The sequence below is a fragment of the Mesoplodon bidens genome (assembly GCF_964165515.1).
Source record: "Mesoplodon bidens genome assembly, chromosome: 3".
In the NCBI taxonomy this organism is placed as follows: domain Eukaryota; kingdom Metazoa; phylum Chordata; class Mammalia; order Artiodactyla; family Ziphiidae; genus Mesoplodon; species Mesoplodon bidens.
The window spans coordinates 150547217-150570733 of NC_138178.1; the positions used below are offsets into that span (position 1 = coordinate 150547217).

The 23517-nt window shown below is 52.8% G+C and overlaps 2 protein-coding genes across 3 annotated transcripts in view; one reads left to right on the forward strand and one right to left on the reverse strand.

Annotated features, from left to right (window-relative positions):
• The window catches only part of FCF1 (FCF1 rRNA-processing protein), a 239062-nt gene that overhangs the window by 59979 nt on the left and 155566 nt on the right, over window positions 1-23517 (forward strand). The window lies entirely within an intron of this gene.
• The window catches only part of LTBP2 (latent transforming growth factor beta binding protein 2), a 101619-nt gene that overhangs the window by 30170 nt on the left and 47932 nt on the right, over window positions 1-23517 (reverse strand). For both annotated transcript variants that reach the window (XM_081227556.1, XM_081227555.1), the window contains exons 4-12: window positions 22866-23056; window positions 20665-20835; window positions 19950-20156; window positions 18837-19120; window positions 17696-17798; window positions 5383-5457; window positions 2313-2435; window positions 507-671; window positions 35-250 (exon numbers count right to left, since the gene is read on the reverse strand). In XM_081227556.1, the coding sequence (XP_081083682.1) occupies window positions 35-250; window positions 507-671; window positions 2313-2435; window positions 5383-5457; window positions 17696-17798; window positions 18837-19120; window positions 19950-20156; window positions 20665-20835; window positions 22866-23056 (1535 nt within the window). The remainder of the gene's footprint in view (window positions 1-34; window positions 251-506; window positions 672-2312; window positions 2436-5382; window positions 5458-17695; window positions 17799-18836; window positions 19121-19949; window positions 20157-20664; window positions 20836-22865; window positions 23057-23517) is intronic.

A 23517-nucleotide genomic window follows, 5' to 3' on the forward strand; every position in this document is an offset into this window, starting at 1 on the left:
GGAATCTCTCAGGCATCTTCCCCAACCCAGATACCTTTGTCAGGGATGGTCTCGGCCTCCAGCCAGGTGCCGGTGGCCTCCCGGAGTGGCTGCCTCTCTGCTGGCCTGGGCAGGGTCCCATTGCTCTTCTGTACCTGCTCCCTCGAGGGCCTGGTCAGTTCCTCCTCCTCGGCTTTCCTCATGGACAGACGGATGTCTGAGCTTGAGTAGGTGTAGCCATGGCCGGCAGGGCAGATCTCCTTGAAGCCCTCTGCAAGTTCAACAGTCAGAGGACAAGCTGAGGCATGCTGTTCCCGCAGGAACCCAGGGCCCTCCTTCTCCTGCCTTTTGAGGGACAGGGCAATTGTGGCAGCAAGGAGGGAGGGGCCCCAGGTTGGGTTAAGGAGTTGAACAGGAAGGAAAATTAAGAGTCTTCTGGCCTGACGTTAGGTCAGGTAGGGGAAACTGGTCACTGGCTTGGAAGAAGCCCTTCGGTGGCTGGGGCTGAGATGGGGACAGAGGGTTACCTGCGCCAGGCAGGGGGCACTTCTCACACTTGCTGCCCCAGGCTTTGCCCACTCGGCTGCAGCAGCATATCTGCTTGGTGATCCGCTGGGCCAAAGGCAGGGTGCAGGTGCCGGGCCCCAGCAACCGGTAGCACAGCCCCTGCTGCATGGAGACGGCCTTGTCCGCTGCAACAGACACGGCAGGTGGGGATGGGCAGGTGGCCAGCGGGAGGGGAAAGGCAGTGGGTGGAGGAGTGGCCAGCCATGTGCGTTCAGATTGGTTTGGCCTGCATCTCAGCGTAGAAGCTGGGGCCCTGAAAATGCTCACAGAACATTAGGAAGAGTAGCTGCAGGAATGCTTTTAGCACCTCCTCGTGTTATCTGTGTGAGGGGACCCTTGACTCTCACCCTCATGTGGGGAAGCTAAGTGCAGGAAATGTGGATGTCTCTGCTTGTCTCCAGATTCTGAGTCTATACATGTTTACAAAAGCCCATCCTGGGGAGCACGAGGGAGGAGCAGTGTGCTCTGAGGGCCACAGTCTCCCTGGGGAGATGAGACGAGGTGAGAACCACAGGCCTGATGGGGAGCTCTGAGGACCAGGCCCTGTCTTGGTCGTCTTTGCAGCCCAGACACCCTGGGCAATGTCTGGTGCATGTAAATACTCAGTAAATTCTCGCTAGATTGATGGCTGGCTGGCTGGATCCATGAATCAAAATCCCATGGACTGCAGTGGGTGTGAGCCACGCTGGGTTTAGAAAATAACAACACCAAGGGCCATCTCTGCTTCCCTGCATGAAGGGTTTCTTCCCAGAGCTAATAAATAAGTCACCATGGACTCTTCCTGAGAGTGGCCAGATGGGTTCTCCCCGTTCTGGGTCCCCTCGTTCTCTGCTGTCCCTTTAAGGCTCTTATTTTCTAAGGCTCTTACTATCTCCTTGCCCTGGAGATGCTGGGTCCAGTCTTTCCCTCACATGGGTGCTCCCTCTGGGTGGTGCTGGAGTCTGTTCATCTTGTGGCCTCCCCAGACCCAGTACGTGGCGGTTCACAAACTGAGGGCTTGCCCGGCCACAGGGAACTCTGCTGGGCCTTGGGTGGCCCACCTGACCTGGGTGGCTACTTTGCAGAGGCCAGTCGGGGCTGGTTTTATTCAGTACTGGTCAGGCCTCCCTGGTCTGGCTGTGCCGTCAGCTCTGCCATGGGGAGTGGCGGGTGGAGGGGGGCACTGCCAGCCTGGGCCTCTCCCAGCTGGAAACCACAGAGGTCACTGGAAACAGCTGCCTGGGTGTTCACACATGCACACACATGGACACGATGCTGATACGACTAGCGACACGTACACGCTCATGGACACACAGGGACCGCAGGATTACGGAAAGGCCCCGGGGCCGGCAGCAGTGCCGCTCCTGCTATGGGCAGGCTCCTTAAGAAAGGTCTGCAGTGGAAGGACCAGGCTGCTAAGCTCAGGCACTGGAAGAGGCAGCCACAGCTCAGCCAGACATCACAGCAGGGGCAACGCACATCCTTCCAAAGCAGATGAGGCAACAGATGGGACAGTAATAATGAGAGAAAAAACAGAGGAGGTAGAAAATCCCACACAGCAAAGCCCTCAAAGAAATACATAAAGAAAACAGAGAAGCAGTGACTGTCTCCACCCCAGCAGGATGGGGGATCAGCTTTGGTACTTGGGGCCCAGTTCCAGGTGGAGGAGCAGCCCCTGGACCCTGCGATAGGGTCTAGGGGCATTTCTGCTCTCAGTCTGGCCCATGGACCTTGAGGGTCCCATCTCGCCTCTCAGCGTCCCCACCCTGGGTCCCACCTGCACTCACACACACAGCGACTTCTGGACGGATCCAGCAGGAGGCCGGGTCTGCAGGTGCAGAGGTAGCTGCCCCTGGTGTTCACGCAATCCGCGTCCTCGCACAGGCCCAGGGTCAGGCACTCGTTGATATCTGCAGGGTTGGCAGAGATGACCAAGCGCCCCCCGACCCAGGCCTGATGGAGAGGAGGGGTTGGGGCAGAGTTCTCCTATGATTCTCCAAATAGAAGGACAGCAATAAGAGAGCTGCCATTTACTAAGTATGATCCCTCTCTCTGGGCCTCAGTTTCTCATCTGTAAAGTGGGGATAATAATAGTAATGACGATGTAGTCCTGTTAGGGGGATAAAAGGAGATAAAAATGGCGAATCGCTGGGTCCAGGAACTGGTAATAATGGTCCTAATATTAAGACCTAATGTTTATTGAGTGCCTCGTGCCAGGTAGTATGCCAGGTGGATTGCATATGATACCTTATTTAATTCTCACGGTGTTATCAAGTAGGTCCACACGGCCTCATTTTATAAGTGAGGAAACTGAGGCTCCAGGAGTAACTTGCCCAAAGTCACTCAACCAGTAAGCGGCATCCTGGGAAGTCACGGGGTGGGGTAGATGAGGGGAGAGTTTGAGCTGGAGGGTGGACAACAGGCTGCCCAGTCCCTCCTATTCAGTCTTCCTTGAGAGACCCTGAAGCATCTCTGCGGGACCCAAGCTCCAGGGACCATGTCTACAGTGAGAACCTGCAGGATGGAGGGAACCTGGCAAGGAAGAGGAGGCGGGAGGATGGAGGCAGGTGCCGGGAGGTGGCGCAGAGGTTTAAGAGGGCAGGGGACGTCACAGTGCTCACACTCTGAGCTCCAAGAAGTCAGGGGCCCTCTTAGTGATGGCACCTCTGCTGCTGATGGTGAGCATGGAAGATTTGTGATGGCCACCCACCTCCAGTGCCAGGAGATAACACATGGCAGCCCGGTGTCATCAGAGCCGCCTGCTCATTCACAGGCTTTGGGGAAATGGGCACTGAGTACAGGAATAAAGGGGCTGAAGGATGACTCAGCTTGGGCACCAAGGGGAACTGCTGCTTAGCAGGATGTTCTATTGGGAGGGAGAGCTGGCAAGGGGGACTGATCCGTTTGCCTCCAGTCTATGGCCAGAGTGATGTCTAAACACAAATCTGACTCGCCTCCTGTCTGCTTGAGAAGCTTCTGGGCTCCCCATCACCTCCTAGAGGGAGCTTCTAAACCCTCACCTGGTATCCAACGCCCTCCACCATTTTCCAAAAGCCTGTGGGTGGGCCGGAGGCTCTGATGAGACCCTGGGATGCCCTTGTTATGTCCTGTGGGTGCGCTGGCTGTACTCCAGCCAGCCCAAACTGCTCCTTTGCTCATACTGGTCCCTTGGCCTGGAATGCCCGCATCCCCTTTTATCTGGCCAACTCCATTCATTTTTTAAGTTGAGGTCAGGGATCACCTGAAACCTTCCCTGTTCTTCCAGTCTGGGAAAGGACCCCACCATAGGATCCCGTAGCACCCAGTGCCTCTTTCTGTCGAGAGCACTTCTCTCATAGTGTGTAATTGTTAAGGCATCTGTCTTCACCTGGGGCAGAGGCTGTGTCTTATCCATCACTGTGAACTAACACCTAGCACAGTGTATGCAGCTCATAGCAATACCCCAAAATTAGCCTGTGGAAGTAGGAGAGAAGGATGGAGAGAGGAGGGATGGTGCCTGCAGGCACAGAGATGAGCGGGTCCCATCCCAGACAGGGAGGCCACAGCCACAGACATGGGAAGGGGGAGGTTTCAGGGGCAGGGCCTCCTGGGGAGGGCACCTTGGCATCCTGAATCCTGTGGGCTTGGTGGAGGGAGGACAGAGAGTACATTCGAGATCCTGGGAATAACTTTAACACTGCAGACTAGGAAACCTGCCAGGCAGAGAGGCCACTGAGGACAGTTTAGATATGAGCAGCCCCACTGCGCTCTCTAAGGGCAAAAATACCGGCTTCTCTCCACACCCACTGTCCGTGAGGTCCTTGCCTCATTGCCCTGGAGGGAAGCTAAGCCTGGGCTCCGCTGGGTCAGAGGCCTGCCCTTTTGCCCGGTCCAAGCACCTATTCTTATCCATGGGCCAGAAATCCCCACAGGCAGATAGCTCAGCCGCCCCAGACTCCTCTCTCCTGAAGCCTCCAGGGGGAGGGGACCTAGGAGACCATCTGAGTCAATCCCCTGTCTCTAACCTAGCTTCAAGCAAAGCGAACTGCACAGACAGCGATTTGTCCAGGTCCCAAAGCTCTCCAAAGGGGCAGCTGCCTCAACCCCAGGAGCCTCCCACTGGTTGGAAGGCCCAGCTCATATCTCACCTATTGCCAGGTCCACAGCCAACAAGGGCTCCCTGCTCAGAGCCATGGCTGAGCCTCCCCCTGCCCACTCTTCTGTCCCGAGGTGCCCGTGGGCCTTGCCCCTCTGGGGGTCTCTAATGCAGGGCACCTGGGCCTCAGCTGGCCTTACAGAGCCTACCAGCCAGGCCAGCAAGGCGAAGGGCTGTGCTTTATGGTCCCCCTCCCCAACTCCCCCTCCATCCCCTCCACCTGTGCCCTCCCCGCTCCCGGCTTCAGGAAGGAGGCCTGAGCAGCTGAGGTGCTTTGCTGGGAAGAGTTCATAGTGGTCCCCACCCACTCAGGCTGACTTGATCTCCCACCCTGGAGTAAAAGTCTTCCCATTCCAGGGAGAGCAGCCCAGGAGGTGAGTGGATGTGCAGAAACCGTGGGGCACCTTGAGATACAGCACAACACAGCCCTACAGAGGCACACACCCAGATCTGGGTGGGGGTGGGTAGAGATGGGGAGGAGGGGAGGGCTTGGCTCCCAGGCCCTTTCTCAGCTTGCACTATCGCTATCCTCTGACTTCCTTGGGCCCCTGGAAGCAGCAGCCCCCATAGCTTCCCCAAGCTGGGGCTTAGAGGTGCCCAGTGGAGACCACTCAGACAGTGGCAGCTGCTCCTTCTATCTGGGGATGGGGGCGTCTCCCCGCATCATCAAGCGTCTGTTATTTCTGCTCCCTAAGCCCAGCCCTGTCCCTGGTCATTCTTACCTTGACAGTGAGTGTGGTTCAGTCTCTTGTACCCCTGGGGACACTCCAACTGGCCATTTTCAATCACTGGGGAGGCTAAGGATTGAAGATACAGACAGGTTTCACTGGAGGGCCCTTGGGCTCCTCTGTCACTCATGCTGGGAAGTGGGGTGCAGTCTGGATGTCCAGCCCACTCTGCAGCTGTGAGGCCCCATGCCCCCCAAGCCATTGCCCTGGGTAGCTGCACCTCCTTAGCCAAAATCCCTTCCCTGGCTCTCACCAGGCTACTCTCAGCCCACCTTGCTATTACTAAAAATGATACCTAGTGGCTATATATCTTGTATATATAGTTATAATAATATAGTCATACAGTTATTAGATACAGTATATATTATATGATATCAATGTTATACAATATAACATGTGATTGAACAAATTTGTGTTTTGTTTTGTTTACTTTTTGTTTTTGAAGTAATTATGGATTTGCAGGAAGTTGCAAAAAATAGTACAGTGAGGTCCTGTGCATCCGTCACCCACTTTCTCCCAATGGCTGCATCTTACACAACTCTAGTTGTTTTGTTAGTTTTTAAACATCTGAATATGACAATTCACAGTCTGGTTCTAAGTCCAGTTTATTCTGATACCTGGTTTGAATGCCACCCTAGCTGACAAAGCCCCCCGATCCTGGAAGAAGCTCACCGTCGATTGCACTTATAAATCCAGGATATCCATTCACTCACATTCACCAACCATGGGGTGCTGTTGTTGAAATTTGGTTAGTAGATTTTCACATTCTCTGAGGTCAGTTAGTTGTTTTTACAAATTCTAAAAGAGTTAGATAATCCCAGTTCTTGAGTTTTTCAAGTATGCAAGTGGAGAGGATTTATAGCAGCAAGTTACAGGATGATGGAACTTTTTCCAAACATTCATTTTCAAAAGGCTCTGTCCCACCACAACTCCCTTGAAAAGCAGCCCCGCTTAAAGTTTATAACAAAACTGGGCAGTGGTCTGAGTCCAGATGGGCCAATAAGGCAATAACTGTCAGTATTTTGGTGCTGATACATGTCCTGTCTTGATTTCACACCATTCCTCTTACTTTAAAGAGAGAGAAAGAGAGAGAAAGTGTGCTTAAAAACAAAAACAAACAAAGAAACAGAAACAACTAACATTCAGTAAAAACAGGGAAAACGTCTCCACTACCTTGGAAGGATAGACTTGTATGTCAATCTCCAAAGAAGCGCTTTGAAGGTGTTTTTTTTTAAAGATGTTTTTTCTTGAAAAGCGCTAGGAGGTAGTATACTATTTCTTTTCTTTTTTTTTTTTTTTTTTGCGTTACATGGGCCTCTCACTGTTGTGGCCTCTCCCGTTGCGGAGCACAGGCTCCGGACGCACAGGCTCAACAGCCATGGCTCACGGGCCCAGCTGCTCCGCGGCATGTGGGATCTTCCCAGACCGGGGCACGAACCCGTGTCCCCTGCATCGGCAGGCGGACTCTCAACCACTGCGCCACCAGGGAAGCCCGGTAGTATACTATTGACAGTTACCTGTGATCACAGAAAAAGGCAGCAAATGTGGAACACCCATCTTTTTGTTTAAAAAAAATGAAGAAGGACTGCTCTTTCAGTTTGATGATTCCTTTGCCAAGACGTAGCCAGTAATTCTCAAGGGGCACAGGCATTTCCACAGACACTGTTCCAATATGAAGCTCCGTAAAGATACCTTTATATTTTAAAGGTCTTGTTTTATGAAGTTAACTGCATGATGACTGCCTGTGACAGCTTGTCTTCTCCCAGCTTTGACTTCTTTGTGGCAATACCTTGCCTATGAAGGGTACGGGGAGGGGACTTTCCAGTTAGCATTCCCCAGCTCCATTGCCTTGCTGGTCCTAACATCAGCCTCTGTACTTATAGAGTTATTGGGTAAACCTTATTTTTATTCAAGAAGTCATTTACTGTTGAGAATATAGGTCTTCTATCTTCTATATAGGTTCAACTTTTAGTGGCTCACACAATAGATAGTCCTTCATAAATTTTATTGCTGAAATAGATTCTTGCAAATACCAAGAGACATGTTAATAATACCTATAACTTCATCCAGTTATACAGCAAAATGTGAGTGTCTCACTGTTTTAAAATGTTTTCTTTTTTTTATTCTTTTTTTTTTTTTGAACATTTATTTGTTTATTTATTTGGCTGCATCGGGTCTTAGTTGGGGCACATGGGATCTTCGTTGCCACATGCGAGATATTAGTTGTGGCATGCAGGATCTTTAGTTGTGGTATTCATGCGGGATCCAGTTCCCTGACCAGGGATCGAACCTGGGCCCCCTGCATTGGAAGCAGAGTCTTAGCCACTGGACCGCCAGGGAAGTTTCTAAAATGTTTTTCTGATCAAGACAGCCTTTACTCTATCATTAGCTGTTATCTCTGGGCACATTATACACTGAAGGCAAGGTCTGGTACTAACGATAGTAGATATAAGCTGTATTTTATATAGACTTCTTGATCATTTGACTCCTGGGGTCCATTTTGGGTCCCATCTGAGAGGTCATCAGTATTTTTACCTTGGAATATGGCCGATTACGTGTCAGAGGAGAAGTGTCAGCATTACATTTTTAAAGGATCCCTTAGGATTATTCATATTATTTCATTTTGTTTATTTATTTTTTAAAAGAGGATTTTTTAACAATTAATTAATTATTGGCTGCGTTGGGTCTTCGTTGCTGCGTGCGGGCCTTCTTTAGTTGTGGCGAGCGGGGGCGACTCTTCGTTGTGGTGCGCGGGCTTCTCACTGCGGCAGCTTCTCTTGTTGTGGAGCACAGGTTCCAGGTGCGCAGCCTCAGTAGTTGTGGCTTGCTGGCTCTAGAGCTTAGGCTCAGTAGTTGTGGCGCACGAGCTTAGTTGCTCCGCGGCATGTGGGATCTTCCTGGACCAGGGCTCGAACCCGTGTCCCCTGTATTGGCAGGCGGATTCTTAACCACTGAGCCACCAGGGAAGCCCCTCATATTATTTTAAATCCTGTTTCTCTGCAAGAATTTTTTAGAGTCATTTCTCCACTTGGTGAGGGCTGCTTTAGTTAAAACTAGACAGCCTAACTGAAAAACCCCACAAACAGAGCATTGTCGTGCATCACATGTTGTGATACCAAAGACAAACATGAGGAGGTGCCGTGTTTCCCTGGAAGCCCCACACTCCCCTGAGGACACTTGCAACAGTCTGACATAGAGATTAAGTGAGGACATAAATTAGTAAAGTTTAATTTTTTTTTTAAGATTAAAGAACTGTAAATTGAAGTTGTAATTTTTTTTTTTTTGCCACGGATGGTCTTCCCCAGGGTTTGCATGTTCTTCCACATGGGGACTAGGCTTCAGCCTAAAAGGCCGCGCTGTGTGGCGATAAGTGAGTATTCTGAAAATGCTGACATTGAGAAAAAGGATGGGGTGAGGCCGGGAAATGTGAGCGCCTGGCCCGGGGCCTGGTGGCATAAGACAGGGAGGAAGAAAGAAAGAGGGGAAGTTGTTTGGAGAAACTCAGAAAGCAAGCTGATTAGATGCAGGCGCAGAAGGTGGGAAGGAATATCTTGAGGCTGATGCCAGGGGCCGGGAGAACTGAGAGAAGGGGACATCTGGACAGGGCTTTGGAGGCCTGAGGCCTTTGGTGCATATTGTCCTGTCTGTTTCTCCTGTTTCCTGTCTGTTTCACAGGTTAGGAAGGAAGGTGGAGCTCAGGGGGGGCCGAGTCGGGGTTGCAACCAAGCTTCTGGCTGCCAAGGGCACATCCCTCCTACACCCAGAGAGGAAGGGAGGGGGGAGCCAGGAGGCCAGGGCAGCAAGGTGGTGCCAGGAGAGGGGAGGTAGGCAGAAGGACCTTGCTTCTTTACGGAGCAGGAGAGGGGTGGCAGAGAGCTGGGATCACAGTAAGGCTGGGCACCAGCTGTGGCACCTGCAGGGTACCCCGAGAAGCTGAGCAATGCGTGAACTGAGAGGAGTGGGGCTCATCCGTTAGTCTGGAAACGTGTGCTTTTTCTAGAAAGTGATTTCCTCCTGAGAGGACTCTGCCTCCTCACTGGCCTGAAAAGAAACTGTCGGCTGGACAGCCTTTGGTTAGGGCAGGCTTCTAGAGAGAAAGAAGTGTCAAAGCCAGCGTTCCTCGTGAGACACCCATTTTTGCGAGCACCCCGCACCCCACCTGCCCCGAACCAGGGCCCTCAGCGCCCTTCCTCAAACCTCACAGAGGCCTCCTATAGGGGGCTGGATCCCAGCTTCTGTAAGACCAAGTGCAACAGCCAATCCAGAAAAATCTGCTTATATCTCTTTGGGGGAAAGAAAGTCGAGGTTGAGATGACCACATGGAAGGGAGAAACCTTGGCTTGGGGTGAGAACTCAGCACCCACCCACGGCTCTGGGTGAGATTTCGGCAGTGATGGTGGAGGGCGGGTATCACCAGGCGCACCTCTCAAGTACTCCCAGCACACGTAGGCCTTCCCTTGCTCTAATGCTTAATGGACTGTGCTGTGGCTGCCTGTTTGCTTGTCCGTCTCCGCTGCTAGCGCATAAGCTCTGTGAGGACAGGGACCGTGCCTTCTTTGTCATTGCTATGTCTCTGGAGTCAAGCACAGCACATGGAATAGTATAGGCAATCAAAAGGGAATGAGTAGGGCTTCCCTGGTGGCGCAGTGGTTGAGAGTCCGCCTGCCGATGCAGGGGACACGGGTTCGTGCCCCGGTCTGGGAAGATCCCACATGCCGCAGAGCGGCTAGGCCCGTGAGCCATGGCTGCTGAGCCTGCGCATCCGGAGCCTGTGCTCTGCAAGGGGAGAGGCCACAACAGTGAGAGGCCCGCCTACCGCAAAAAAAAAAAAAAAAAAAAAAAAAAGGGAATGAGTAATAATAGCAGACACTAAAATAGCTCATACTATGGGCTAGGTCCTATTATAAAGGCTTTACAGGTAATAACTTATTTAATCCTCATAACAGGCCTTGGAGATACTTACTAATATTATCCCCATTTTACAGATGAGCAAACTGAGGTACAGAGAGGTTAGGAAACATGCCCAAGGTCACCCAGCTTGTGGACTGAGCTGGGATTATGCATCTGCTTCCAGAGGATAAATTCTGAACTATTCCCCTCTACTGCCTACAAATAAATAAATGAACGAACAAATTCATGGCGAGCCTTAGGAGTTGTCTAGGCCAAGAATCTTAGGGTCCAGAGGTCACAGGGAGATGCCTGCCCAGCAGGAAGCATATCATCCTTCCTGGGAACTCCTCCTCTCCCTTTTTTTAAAACAAGGGATCAGGAGAGTGAGTGAGGAAAAAAAGGCAGGGACACCCAGAAGGAGGTCAGAAGAAGTAATCAGATGCTGGGCAAATGCTCCGTAATGTGTACAACCAAAGCATCATGTAGAATCGGTAAAGGAAATAGTGAAGAACCTGTACTCCTCCCACGGCCCCTCAGCCGGATCAAGGATAAATCAAGGGTCAGAGAGGAGAGGACTTGTGGATCTGGAACAAGAGAGTGGCTGATCTGGGGTTCCTGTGGGTGCTTCAAAGAGGCTCTTGAGAAGTGGTCTTGCAGCTTGGACTTTGACCTGAGAAGCCAAAGCAGCTGCTGAGGGGTCAACTGGACTCAACCTCAACTCCAAGGAGTCTGAACATCACCAAATGCCTGTGAAGTAGGGCAGACATGCATGACTTTCCTGGTCAGGAAACCTGGGCCGTGAGGGCCTGGAACTCAGGTCTTCTGGCCCCGGACCCCAGCCCTGTCCACTCACTGCTGCACCTTGGTTGCTCACAGATGGGGAAGGAAGCAGAGGGTCCCCTGGCTGCAGCCTGCCCCCACCCTGCTGATTCTCACTCTTGGCTGCTGGAATTCCCAAGGAGGCCTCAACAAGAGCAAACTGATTGCTGGAGACAGTTTTGGCCCTGACTCCAAGACAGAGCTCGGGGAGGAGATGGTGGAGACATATGTCTGGCCACAGGGCTGTTTACAAGCCACGCTGATCTCAGTCTGTGATGACAGATGGCTGCAGCAGGGAGATGTGGAGGGTCCCTTGCCACACACCCTTCTGCCCAGAGAACAGATGCATACACACACACACACACACATATACACACTGGGCGAGGCTAAGTTTGATGCACAGGGGCACGTGAGCAGGCTGGAGCTGAACCAGATCTGTAAACTTCAGATGGGTAAGCTGGAAAGAAACTTTGACTCCCCGGGAACAGTGGAAAGAGTGTGGGTGCTGGGGCAGCAAGACTAGCATCTAATTCCTGGCTCCACTCTGACTAGCCGTGTGACCTGGGCACATTTCTTAACCTCCTTTGGTCTTAAATTTTTCACCTGTAGAAGTGGGGACAGAAACTCAGTTCGTGGATTGTTGTGAGGATTAACTGGTTGTTTACTGAAACAACCCATGTCAGACTGAAACTAGCACAATGCCTGGCACAGTCCCTGTGGATGTTCCTCAAGCCTCCCTCCCTCCCTCCCTCCCTCCCTCCCTTTCCTTCCTTCCTTCCCTCCTTCCTTCCTTCCTTCCCTCCTTCCTTCCCTCCCTCCCTTCCTTCCCTTCCTCCCTTCCTTCCTTCCTTCCCTCCTTCCCTCCCTCCCTCCCTCCCTCCCTTCCTCCCTTCCTCCCTTCCTTCCTTCCTTCCCTCCTTCCCTCCCTCCCTCCCTCCCTCCCTCCCTCCCTCCCTTCCTTCCCTCCTTCCCTCCCTCCCTCCCTCCCTTCCTTCCTTCCTTCCCTCCTTTCCTCCCTTCCTTCCCTCCTTCCTTCCTTCCTTCCTTCCTTCTTTCCTTCCTTCCTCCCTTCCTTCCCTCCTTCCTTCCCTCCCTCCCTCCCTCCCTCCCTTCCTTCCTTCCTTCCCTCCTTCCCTCCCTCCCTCCCTCCCTCCCTTCCTTCCCTCCTTCCTTCCTTCCTTCCTTCCTTCCTTCCTTCTTTCCTTCCTTCCTCCCTTCCTTCCTTCCCTCCCTCCCTCCCTCCCTCCCTTCCTTCCTTCCTTCCTTCCTTCCCTCCTTCCCTCCCTCCCTCCCTCCCTTCCTTCCCTCCTTCCTTCCTTCTCTCCTTCCTTCCTCCCTTCCTTCCTTCCTTCCTTCCTTCCTCCCTTCCAGCCAGAAACACAGTTTCGAGGAAAGCAAGCTGGCTTGCTGCCCCTCACTGGCTGGAGACACTTGGGCAAGTTACTCTCTGAGCCTTGGTTTTCTTATCAGCAAAATGGGGATGACTTTTCCTTTCTCTGAGGGTTATTGTGAACACTAAACAGGCATGCAAAACCCGGAGCATGATGCTTGTCACATATTGGTAATTATAATAATGTCCATTATTCCAGATTTTCCTCCTTGGTGAAGTCCTAATGGATCCTGCAATGATTGTGGAAATGCCACCCAAAGACAGGCTCTGACTGCTTCCTCGGGAGGCTCCGGAGCCAGAGTGGGTGTCTTGGTCACCATGAACAGTGAGGTGCAGAGGGGTCTGGTCAGAGCCCTGGCTCAGATAGGCGCTGCTCCCGCCACCCTAACCCTATCCCTCCCAGGGCTCTCCAGGCCAGAGATGCCATGTGTCAGTGACACCTCTGCTAGGGTAGGGAGGGTGCTAACTTGAGCTGAGTCACAATTCCCAGGAGGCTTCGAGTCCCTTGGAAGCTCTCAGAACAACCCCGAGCCAAAGAATCACGACTTTTATCTGCCCAACAACTGGAGTTCTGAAAATCTCATTTCTTTAGGGCAGGAGACTGGGTGTCTGACCCAGAGTTACAGAGAACAGGAGCCCCACCCCGGCACAGCTGTTCCCCCAGCCGGGGTCCTCTAGCTCATTGAATGCCTAAGCCAAGAAGCAGAGGAAGGGGATTACAGAGCGATTAGAAGCAGGGCTCTGGGGTCACATAGACCTGGAGTTTCAGGCCCAATTTCCTCATCTGTAAAATGAAGATAATAACACCCACCTAGAGATGTAATTAGGATGCAACAAAATGAGAACGAACTTAGTGTGGTGCTTGGCGCGCATTACATCCTCTGAGTAAAGGGTTGCTAATGAGGACGTGATGAGAGCGATGCTGCCGTGACTCACCCTAGGGTTCTCTGCTCCAGCCTCCTCAGACATCACCTTCACCTGCCCACTCTCCCCGGGGGTTGGCATCACAGACCTACACCTGGAACACTCCTTGTGGGCAAGGGCCATGGCAAAACCCAGCCAAACCAAGGCTTTCCTTCTATTGAGAGTTTCAAATAAATTTTCAGATGTATATATAAACCTATATTCCCTCAAAAATCAATTTCCTTCCCCCACTCCTTCCACACACCTGTTCTTGGTAGACATACTCCTCGTGACGGGGAGTTCAGTACTTCTGGAAACATCCCATTATATTGCTGGGCAGCTGCAGTTTTTAATAAGTTGTCCCTACTGCTCAGTTTCCAGTTGAGTTCTGCCTACTAGAAACATCCACACATCGGCTTTTGCCCACCCCCTGAAACCACACGGAACAAGCCTGCCCACTTCCCCCCAACCCCCGGATGTTTCTTTCAACACATCTCTGTTAATTCAGGACTGCACTGCAGGTTGCTGCCCTGCCTGTCTGTTCGATCCAATCTTCTGGCAGGATGTTGTCCTTCATGTATACGTGGAATACAGTCCTGGGATGCACCCTCTTGACCGTAAAATCCTGGTCTAGCATCCTGATTTGTATTGTCTTCAGGTTGCCCCAACGCCCCCCTCCCCAGAATGATTAGGGAGATCCTGGTCCCCTAAAAATCAGACACACTGTGATTTGAATTCTAGCTCCCCTGTCCTAGCTGTGTGACCTTGGACGAGTTCCTCAGCCCTCTCTGAGCTACATTTTTCTCCTCCGTCAAATAGGGATAAAGATCCTTAGCTTGCCGCTGATTGTGACAATGAAATGAGATCATGTAGGTGCAAAGCACAGCACAGTGTAAAACTTCAGTACCTGGCAGCTATTATTGTCTTTAAGAGGGAAAGACGCAGAATTCCTTGAAGGGGACGAGCAAGAGAATCAGCTCTCCCTGGAGACATAGGGAGGGGCCTGGATTCTGCGGTGAGCTCATCCTACGCCAGGCAGACGGAGAGATGGTCTCGTGGCAAACAGCCGGGGCCCACCGCTGCGGGCCGCGCGCCGTGTGCCAGCCCAGCCTGCCCCAGCAAAGGGGCCTTGGGGTTGACACAGCCAGTGCCAAGCCAGATGGGGCAGCGGCCAACTTTCCAGTCAACCCAGATGTCTGTCTTTCTCGGATAAAAACTCAAAAATGTGGCCTCAGTCAAAGTGGCTTTTGAGAGCTGTGTGCTCTCCAGACCCTGCAGAAGCTCTGAGCTTCGACTTTTGATAACTCCCCAGGGGTCAGGAGGATGTGGCTCAGGCCAGGTCCTGGCAGGTCAGCTGCATCTGTCACTCATAGTGAAGGGAGAAAGGTGGGGGGACCAGAGGCTGGCCTAGATTGACTCTCTGAGCCGTTTCCCTGAGAAAGAAGGCACTGAGGGATTTTTCTGGAAGAAAAGGGGTTTGTCTGTGCCATGTAACTGAGACTTCAAGGCAGTCCTTTCCCATGTCAGAAATAACAGCACTCTGCAGGGACCTTCTTCAACAGTCCTGTACAGCCTCAGAAGCCAAAGGTGATTTAGCGGAAGCCATGAAGTCACGTGGTTCCCCCCGCTGCTGGCTTCATCACTCCCCTCACCCCCTGATTCTACTAGACCACCTTGTTGGGGATGACAAAGCCCTTCCCTGAGGGGCACAGCCTTATTTTATCAGAAGAGAAATAGAGGTTCAGAGGGGCAGAGCCACCAGGGCTGAGAATGTTCCAGAACTCAGGAGTATGCTTGTCTTGCCAACCATTCCCAAACCTACCCCAGCAGCTCACCTTTTTTTCCAGAGTCTTGCACAGTAGCTTGCCTGTCTTGCCTACTTAAAGAAACATTCCCCACCCCGGCCCCAGGCCTGGGCCTGGAGCTAGGTGTCTGGCACCCTGTCAACACAAACAAGGTTCCCCAGCATCTTGCCCCGTCTCTCTACAATGCCCAGCTGCACTTTAATGCATTTTAAATGTTTACATTGCCCTTTGCAATTTCTTGCTCAGTGTGGGGAATGCCTAACATTCCAGGGTCTGCACCCTGGTGCCCAGCTTGCTGAGGTGTGCTGAACACAGTGGGGGGTGGTGCTAGGAGGGGACAGGGAGGGGGTGGGTGCTCAGCCTTGGGTGTGCTATGCTCCAGGAAATGTTCTCACTCTCTCGATCTCACCTGCCTGTGCAATTTCCTTGGGTTGTTAAGCTCTTTCCCATCTCTTTGGCCCCCTCTAATAATTCTATTTTTTTTAAATAAATAATTTATTTATTTAATTTTTGGCTGCATTGGGTCTTTGTAGCCGCGTGGGGTTTCTTCAGTTGTAGTGAGCAGGGCCTTCTCATTGCAGTGGCTTCCGTTGTTGTGGAGCACGGGCTCTAGGCGCACAGGCTCAGTAGTTGTGCCTCGTGGGCTCTAGAGTGCAGTCTCAGTAGTTGTGGCGCACGGGCTTAGTTGCTCTGTGGCATGTGGGATCTTCCTGGACCAGGGCTTGAACCCATGTCCTCTGCATTGGCAGGTGGATTCTTAACCACTGCGCCACCAGGGAAGCCCTACTCTAATAATTCTTCAGACCTCATCCTGGATGTCACCTCTACTAGAAGCTTTCCCTGATCCACCAGTTTGGGGAAGTATCTCCGACCCCACAGTGTACAGATGTGCAGGTTGTGCACTGCACAAAAGCTCCACATCTAACAGAATCATTGGCATCCTGGCTTTGTCCAATTATAAAGACTATTTTGAACGCGTGGAAGGGGCACCTTTCTTTAATTTGCACAAAGGTGGTCCTGGTTCTGCTGTCTGCGCCCCCCTCCCCACCAGCCTGTAAGCTTGGAGAGGGGAGGCACTGTTTCTACCTCGTTCTCCACTGTTAAGGCCTACACACTACGGGTACTTCAAATGGGTACTTCATCAATGAAAATATTTGTTGGCTGAGTGGAGTGTGGGAAATGGAAGTCTCAAGGGTGGGTCTGACCAGGAGGAAGAAAAGTGGTGAAAACATCTTTGGCCTGCAGGGGGAGATGCTGAGCAGCTCCACACGCTCCTCCCCATGGGGCAGTGGGTCCAGTCCCCCTTCCCTTCTTGGAGGGATACTTCTAACAGTAATTATAACAGCTACCACTTACTGACCTAATGCTAAGTACAGGTGCCATCTCATTTACTCTCCACAGCTGCCCTACGAGGCTGGCACTATAACTGTCTCCATTTCACAGATGGGAGGTGGGGCAGAGAGAGGTCAGCAGGCAGAGCTGGGACTGGTACCTGCCATGTATTGGATGCTCAAGCCTGAAAGCTTAATATACTACCCTTTGGTGCTTCACCAAAAATTCTATCACACTGTGAAACTGTCCACATTTATTTTTAGTTTGGAGAATATGGTCACTGCTCCACAGCCGAGTCTGAAGTTAGGAACAGCCCTGCCATTCCCCCTTCGGGCTCTGGGCCAGGCCCCCCACAAAGCTGACTCACCGAGTTGACTTTGACAGGCAAAAGAAATACATGCCAGGCCTGGACCCAAGCCCAGGAGTGAGGCCTGCAAGAGGAAGACAGGCTGAGCGGGCAGGAGCCACACTCAGGCATAGGTACCTTGTCACCTGTCTCCCAACTTTAAGATCAATGCCTATGAGGGTGGCATTTTGCTCACTCCTGAATTCTCACCGCTCAGTATAGGCGAGGCACCTGGTGGGTATTTGCTGAATGAATGAATATGTTAGGTTTTCCCACCACAAAAAAGAGGGCTGGGAGCTGAGTTTCCCATACCCCAAGGCCGAGGACATTCGGGGACAGTTGCCCAACACTGATTCAAAGGCTGAGAGGCAGGAAACAGGAGGTGAGGAGGAGGCCTAGGGGTCTCTCCAGGGAGAGAGTGAGAGAAACACTGAGTCACTAAATCAAGACCTCTGGGCCCCTGGTACCTGGGCAGGGGGTATGTGGAAGGGGGTTGAGGGGTAGAAGAGGGCCCAGCATGTAATGTAATTCCTAAAATCTGAGCAAGAACAACTGGCAAAAGAGAGTAACCCATTCCAGGCCATCAGACCGAGCAGGCAGGCCATGCTGCACCTGGCAATGGGTCTGAGCCGTCAGGAGCCTCCGCCACCAGCCAAAAGCACACTCAAGGCAGATTTGGAAAGCTTTCCTAGTTTACCAGCCTGTTCTACCTGCCTGGCCTCTGAGGCCCTGGTGGGAAATGCAGGGGGTGGTGCCTGCAGCAGAGGCCAGGCCCTGGGAGAGCTTTGCTGACAACCCTGGACCCTGGCACCCAGCACTCACCTGGTCTGGGTGGACACGGGGCACAGGAGGTCACTCCCCAGAAGGCTCCCACACTGCCACAGCAGTCCTCTTGGGCAGTCAGCTCCAGCAGGGGGTTGGCACACTGGAAAAGAGGCCATGGACACTCATCACCTGCTTCCCTCCCCTGCTGTGCACAGAGATGTCACAGGAAAGCCTGAGACATGAGCTCACCACTCACATCCTGCAGAGAATGCCCCCACCCAAGGGAGGGGAGGAGAGGGGAGGAGTTGTCCCGGAAGGAAGCAGTGAAATCCAAAGTCCACTCTGCCAGACCCTAAACTTGGGAGGGGAGTGGCAGGGACACATCCAGATAAGATCTTCTCTGTGAAGTCTGCAAACTGCCTCCATCCATGTTCCCAGCTCACAGAGGTTGGGTTTTCCTCCATCAAACTCCAGGGAATGCCAGGGCCACCTCCGTGACCAGGGTCCATGCTCAGCGACACCACAGCTGAGAGGTGGGGAGGAGCTGGGGACTCAGAGCCCCTATCCCTTGGCTACTCCCTACCTCCCCCAGTTCCCAGGAGGGGTTTCCGGGAACACCAAACTGCAATCCTAGGGAAAACCATCCTGGGTCTGGCTTAGCCCCTATCCTTAAGTGCCTGGTCTCAGAAAAGCTCACATGATTTCCCATCACGGACTGAGGATGCCACCGGGGGTAGGGGGATGGAGTGTCTTATCTTTGCACCGCCAAGGCTTTGGGGTTTAACCTGCATTTGCTAATTTCACATCTCTGTGACTCCACCCTTAACTGAAGACCAAACTCCTTCTCACCAGATCTAATAGCCCCACTACCCAAGCACCAGGAGTCCTACACTCAGCTCCAGGAGAGCCCAGGATTTGCTGGGACACAAGGACGCTTGTTCCCCTCCAGAGGGGGTCTCTCTTGGGTCCTCTTCTGTGTGCCCGGCACTGACAGGTACCCAGTGGTGACCAAGTAAGAGGCTCAACCTCTCTACGCTCAGGCAATTTTATGTCCTGAGTTTTCCCATGTGGGGAATGGGAGACCCTGTAGATTCACATTCCTTAAGAACACGGAAGAGAGAGAGAAGGAGGAGGGGCACTGCAGGAAGCAGTCGTGGTCCCAGAAGACCCCGGGGCTGGGCAGGAGCTGCCTTCTCACCTGTCCATTCACAGCACTCAGGTAGCACCGGCCCAGCAGTGCCGGAGGCCTGGGCACCACCGGGGGTGGCGGCCGAGGAACCACTCCAGACCGAGCCGGGATGCTGTTGCTGTCCCAATGACCATGGCCGGGGCTGGCGGGGAGCCAGGGCGAGGGTCTGGTCTCCACGCTGTTCTCCTGTGGGGCCTCGACCTCGCCCCGTACCCGAGCCACCTGGTGGACCTGCACGGAGGCCTCAGGCGGGTGGTGGATGTGCACCTTCACCAAGGAGGGGTTCACAGAGGCTGGGCACAGGGGCTGGGGTCAGAGGTGGGGAAACAGGGCCCCACCCTCTGGGGAGTGCAGCAGCCCTGGGCCAGGAGAGCCACAGGCTGTGTCTCCCCAAAACTCGCCTCCATTTCTTCACTCTCTACTCAAAACCCAGAGCAATACCGCAGGGAGGACAGGACCAAGCACAGACTCCTTCCCTCCCCACCTTTTCTTGAAAAACCTTCATTACCAACTTCCAAACTACCTTCCTGATTCCACCTCCCCCCATGATCCTGCACAACCTTCGAGCTCCAACCCAACAGACCCTGCATGGTCCCCACTACATGCCTGTGTTCACACCAGTCCCTCTGCCCAGGAAGCCCTCCACTCCCCTCTGCTTAACCAAAGCCTACCCATTGTTTAAGGCCTAACTGAAGCCCACCTCCCCCATGCAGCCTTCCCTGAACTCCCCAGGCTTGGGGCTCTCCATCCCCTGATCTCCTACAAAATTCTGTATTTTTTGTACCCTTTATTTGGCATCTAATAATGGAAGGCAGAGGAAAGGAACTGTTTTATGATGCTATTCTTTCTCATCTATCCTCCCTCTATTGTTCAGAACCATGGGTTCCTTGAAATCAGGACCCTTCCCTTATACTGTTTTGTCTCCCCCATCGCACCCCATAGGGGTGCAAAAAAAATTTTTGATGAACTCAGGTGGAAGGGCAGAGAAAAACTTAGGGAATGAAACTGAGCGCTAAGGGTAGAGGAGAAGGAAGGGCTGGAGACAGCTTCCCGTCCCCTCCATGAAGATGCCAGCACCCACCCTACACGGTTACCCAGGTCGCCTCCCAGCCCCACACTCACCCAGCTGGTTGGAGAGAGGCAGCGTGAAGGTGGACTGCTTCAAGGGGCCCTGTGGCGAGGCCCTGTGGCGGCCCCCCCTCTCTGGAGGCTCCCTGTCCAGATTGGGAGTGGGCAGGTGGCAGAACTTCCCAGTGGAGTTGGTGGGGCACCAGCATTCGTCCCTACCAATGCAGCGGCCTCCATTCAGGCAGGGGATCTGGCAGAAATCTACAACATCGACCTCAAGGTGACGTGGTGGAAGAACACAGCAGCACCTACTATGTGGCCGCTGGGTGACAACAGGGAAGCAGGGGGAACAAGACCCCCAAATCTGGATGGCTTTGGGAACCGGGCACCCCCTGAAATGCAGAGACTTTCCAGGAGGCCTGGGAGGATGTAACAGGCCTTGCCTTTCCTCCACCCTGCAGTAATCTGGGGGATGGGACGGGAGTGGGGGGCTTGGGGGGGTGGCGCTGTTAACACCTTCACTTTTCTGTGGAGGAAACTTGGATTCGGGGAGGTTGTGTGACTTGCTCAGAGTCACATGTGACAGAGCTGGGTGAGGACTCAGCATTGTGTGATTGGAGACCATTCACAGGAGCCACGCTATGAGAGCACCCGGCCTCCTTCCTGCAGAAGAGCTGGGCTCCAGCCTAAGGCAGGCCTGTCCTTCTGGCCACCCCTGCACCCAGCCCCAGGGCCAGCCAGGAACCATGTGAGCGGGGAATGAACTCACAGATTCGGAAACCAGACTTGGGGTCATGCCCGTGGCCGCTCTGGCTGTACAGGGTGGTGGTGTCGCCACGCTCGCAGCTGCTGGCACAGCGCCCATGGGCACAGGTCTGCTTGCAGATGGTGGGAGTGAAGATGATCTTGATCTTCTTGATTTTCTCCGTGAGATTCAGCCCTGCAGAGAGAGGGCTTGGGTCCAGGGGGCAAGGCTGAGAGGCACAGCTGTGACTTCCAGAGGCTGGTTAGAAAGGCCCATGGGACTGGGTTGAATCCATCCCAAGGGCATTTGCTAAGTACCTCCTGGATGCAAGGTTCCATAGCAGGGGCCGAGTAATAGCTCACAGTCCAACATCTACTGAGAGATGCCAACAGGCCAGCAACTGAGTTCATGCTTTATGCACAATAACTCTCAACCCTCTTGAGTATTATTTTAGGTTGAACCACTAGAAATTGCCATTTTTGTAGGTTAAAATGGTTGAATATTGCCAATCTTCTTATATCTAATCTAATATTTCCATTTGACAGTTAAGGAAACTGAGGCTCAGAGAAGGATGGGTTGCATCCCAAGTCACACAGCTAACAAGGGCTGCAGCTGGGCTTTGCACCAAAGGGCAGAGAACAGAATGTAGCTCAGACTTGCCAGAGAAGAGAGTTTTCCAAAAGAACACATGAAAGAATGATTAGAGTTGGGGGTTGGAGGCCCTAATGGCCAGAACAAGGATAGGGCACTTTATTCAGTTGGTGGTGGGAAATCATTGAAAATTTTCAGTGAGAGATCAAAGAGGAAGTGGGGGGAGGGTAATGCCATCTGAGCTGGGGTGTGCAGGTGAATGGAGAGACAGGGTGACTTGTTGGGAGGTCATTGCAGCAGTGTGAGCTGAGGTCTCTTCATTTAACACAAGTGGTGGCAGTGGAAATACAAAGGAGGGGTATTCATTCTGTATAGGGGGCCCAGCGGGGAAGCCAGGAGGCGGAGGGGTTGAGAAGGGAAGTATAAAAGGTCTATGGAGACTTGACTGTGAAGGGAGGAGAGATATAAAGGAAGGCAGAGGGAAGTGGAGAAATAGCCGTGTGTGTGTGTGTGTGTGTGTGTGTGTGTGTGTGTGTGTGTGTGTGTGTGTGTGTGAGAATGGGAAAGCTGTAAGTAACTGTATATGCTCTAGGGAAAGGGCTGAGTGAAGGGGGAGGAGAACTGGGGTGGGGGGAGGGCAAGTGACAGCCTAGGGTTCCAGAAGTGTCAAGAAACAGTGGGATGTGCCTTAGACAAGAAGAGGGGCACTTCCTTTTCAAGATGGCAAGAAAGGTCATCAGCTATGAAAAGGACACTGATGCATGCTGTCCACAACATGGATAAACCTCAAAAACATTACACTAAGTGAAAGAGCCAGACACAAAAGGTCACGTATTGCATGATTCCGTTTATATGAAATGTCCAGGATACGCAAATCTATAAGGACAGGGAGTAGATTAGTGGGACCAGGGGCCGAGGCGAGGGTGGGAGTGGGGAAGGGAGTGACTGCTTAATGGCCATGGGGCTTCTTCTTGCAGTGATGGCAATGTTCTGTAATTAGATAGTGGTTGCACAAAATTGTGGATATGCTAAACATCACTGATGTGTACACTTTAAAATGGGCAGGAAGGTGAGGACTCTGGGGAGTGGAAGGCATGGCCATGGGATGGGGCTGGGGAAGGTGGGGGCAGCTTGGAGTAGCTGCTCTGAGGAATGAGAGAAAGTGTCCAGGCACACCGGGAAGGATGGCTGGGCAACGAGCAAGAACGTGCGGAGGCTTGAATCCTCAGGGATGCTCAGCTCTCTCCTCTGGGAAGCAGAGGCCCTGCTGTAGGTAACAAGGGGTTTACAGGAAGGAGGAGGTGGAAGAACCAGTGCCAGGGAGGTGAGGTTCACAACTGGATATGAGGGAAGCAAAGGCAGGACAGGTGACAGGTGACAGATGGGGCAGAAATGGAGCAATCAAGGTCTAGGTGTCTCAAAGGGGCAAAGTCTCCAACAGCTGCTTTCGGACCCCTGGAGCCCGACACAAAGCAGATGCTTGACAACTGTTTTGTTCATTGGCTGAAAAGATAAGAGACAGGGTGACAACTCAGCCCTTCTGAGAGGGTGAAGGGGGAAGCAAAGGTTGGGAGAAGGAAGTCCAAGATTTAGATGCCCTGCTCTTTGAGGATCTGGAGCCAGGGTGTCCTTACCCCAGGAGGATGACGGGTGGTTCAGATATGCTGCCTGCTGGGCACCATCCTTCCGTTCAGGGCCTGGCCCCATGGGCAGGGCATTGGAGGTCAGCTGGCCATTGGCCGCAGTGGCTAGATAAAGTCGAACAGCCTGGGACAGCCCCACGTGCTGCTGGGTGGCGTGTGTCTGGCTGAGCCCACTCAGGGTCCTGTGGAGACAACCAGGGCATGGTGTTTGCATCCCAGGAACAGTGTCTCTGCGCCCTTCCTGTTCAGGACGCCCACCCCCACCTCTGCACTAGAAGAGTGTTCTCTGTTTGGCTGCCTCGTTGCCAACTGCAGGAAAACGGAGGTGCCCTGAGACAGGGGAACAGGGCTAAGGCCAGCTGGCTAGCTCGGTGGGAGTGCCTACCCCTATGTAGAATTGCCAGGCTTTGGCTGGGTATTCTGGGCAAGTCACTGAGCCTCCCTGGGCCTCAGGGCCCTCGACTGCAAAATAAAGGAGTTAGATTGGTCCCATGTAGCTCTAACATTTGAAGAGTTTGAGACTCTTATGGACCAGCCCTTGCCCTAAAACTGAGTCCTGTGCCTGCTTCTTGCCACTTCTTAAAACAACCTTTCATACAAATTGCTTGTGGAACAGGTGCCCAGCAACTACACATGAACAGAT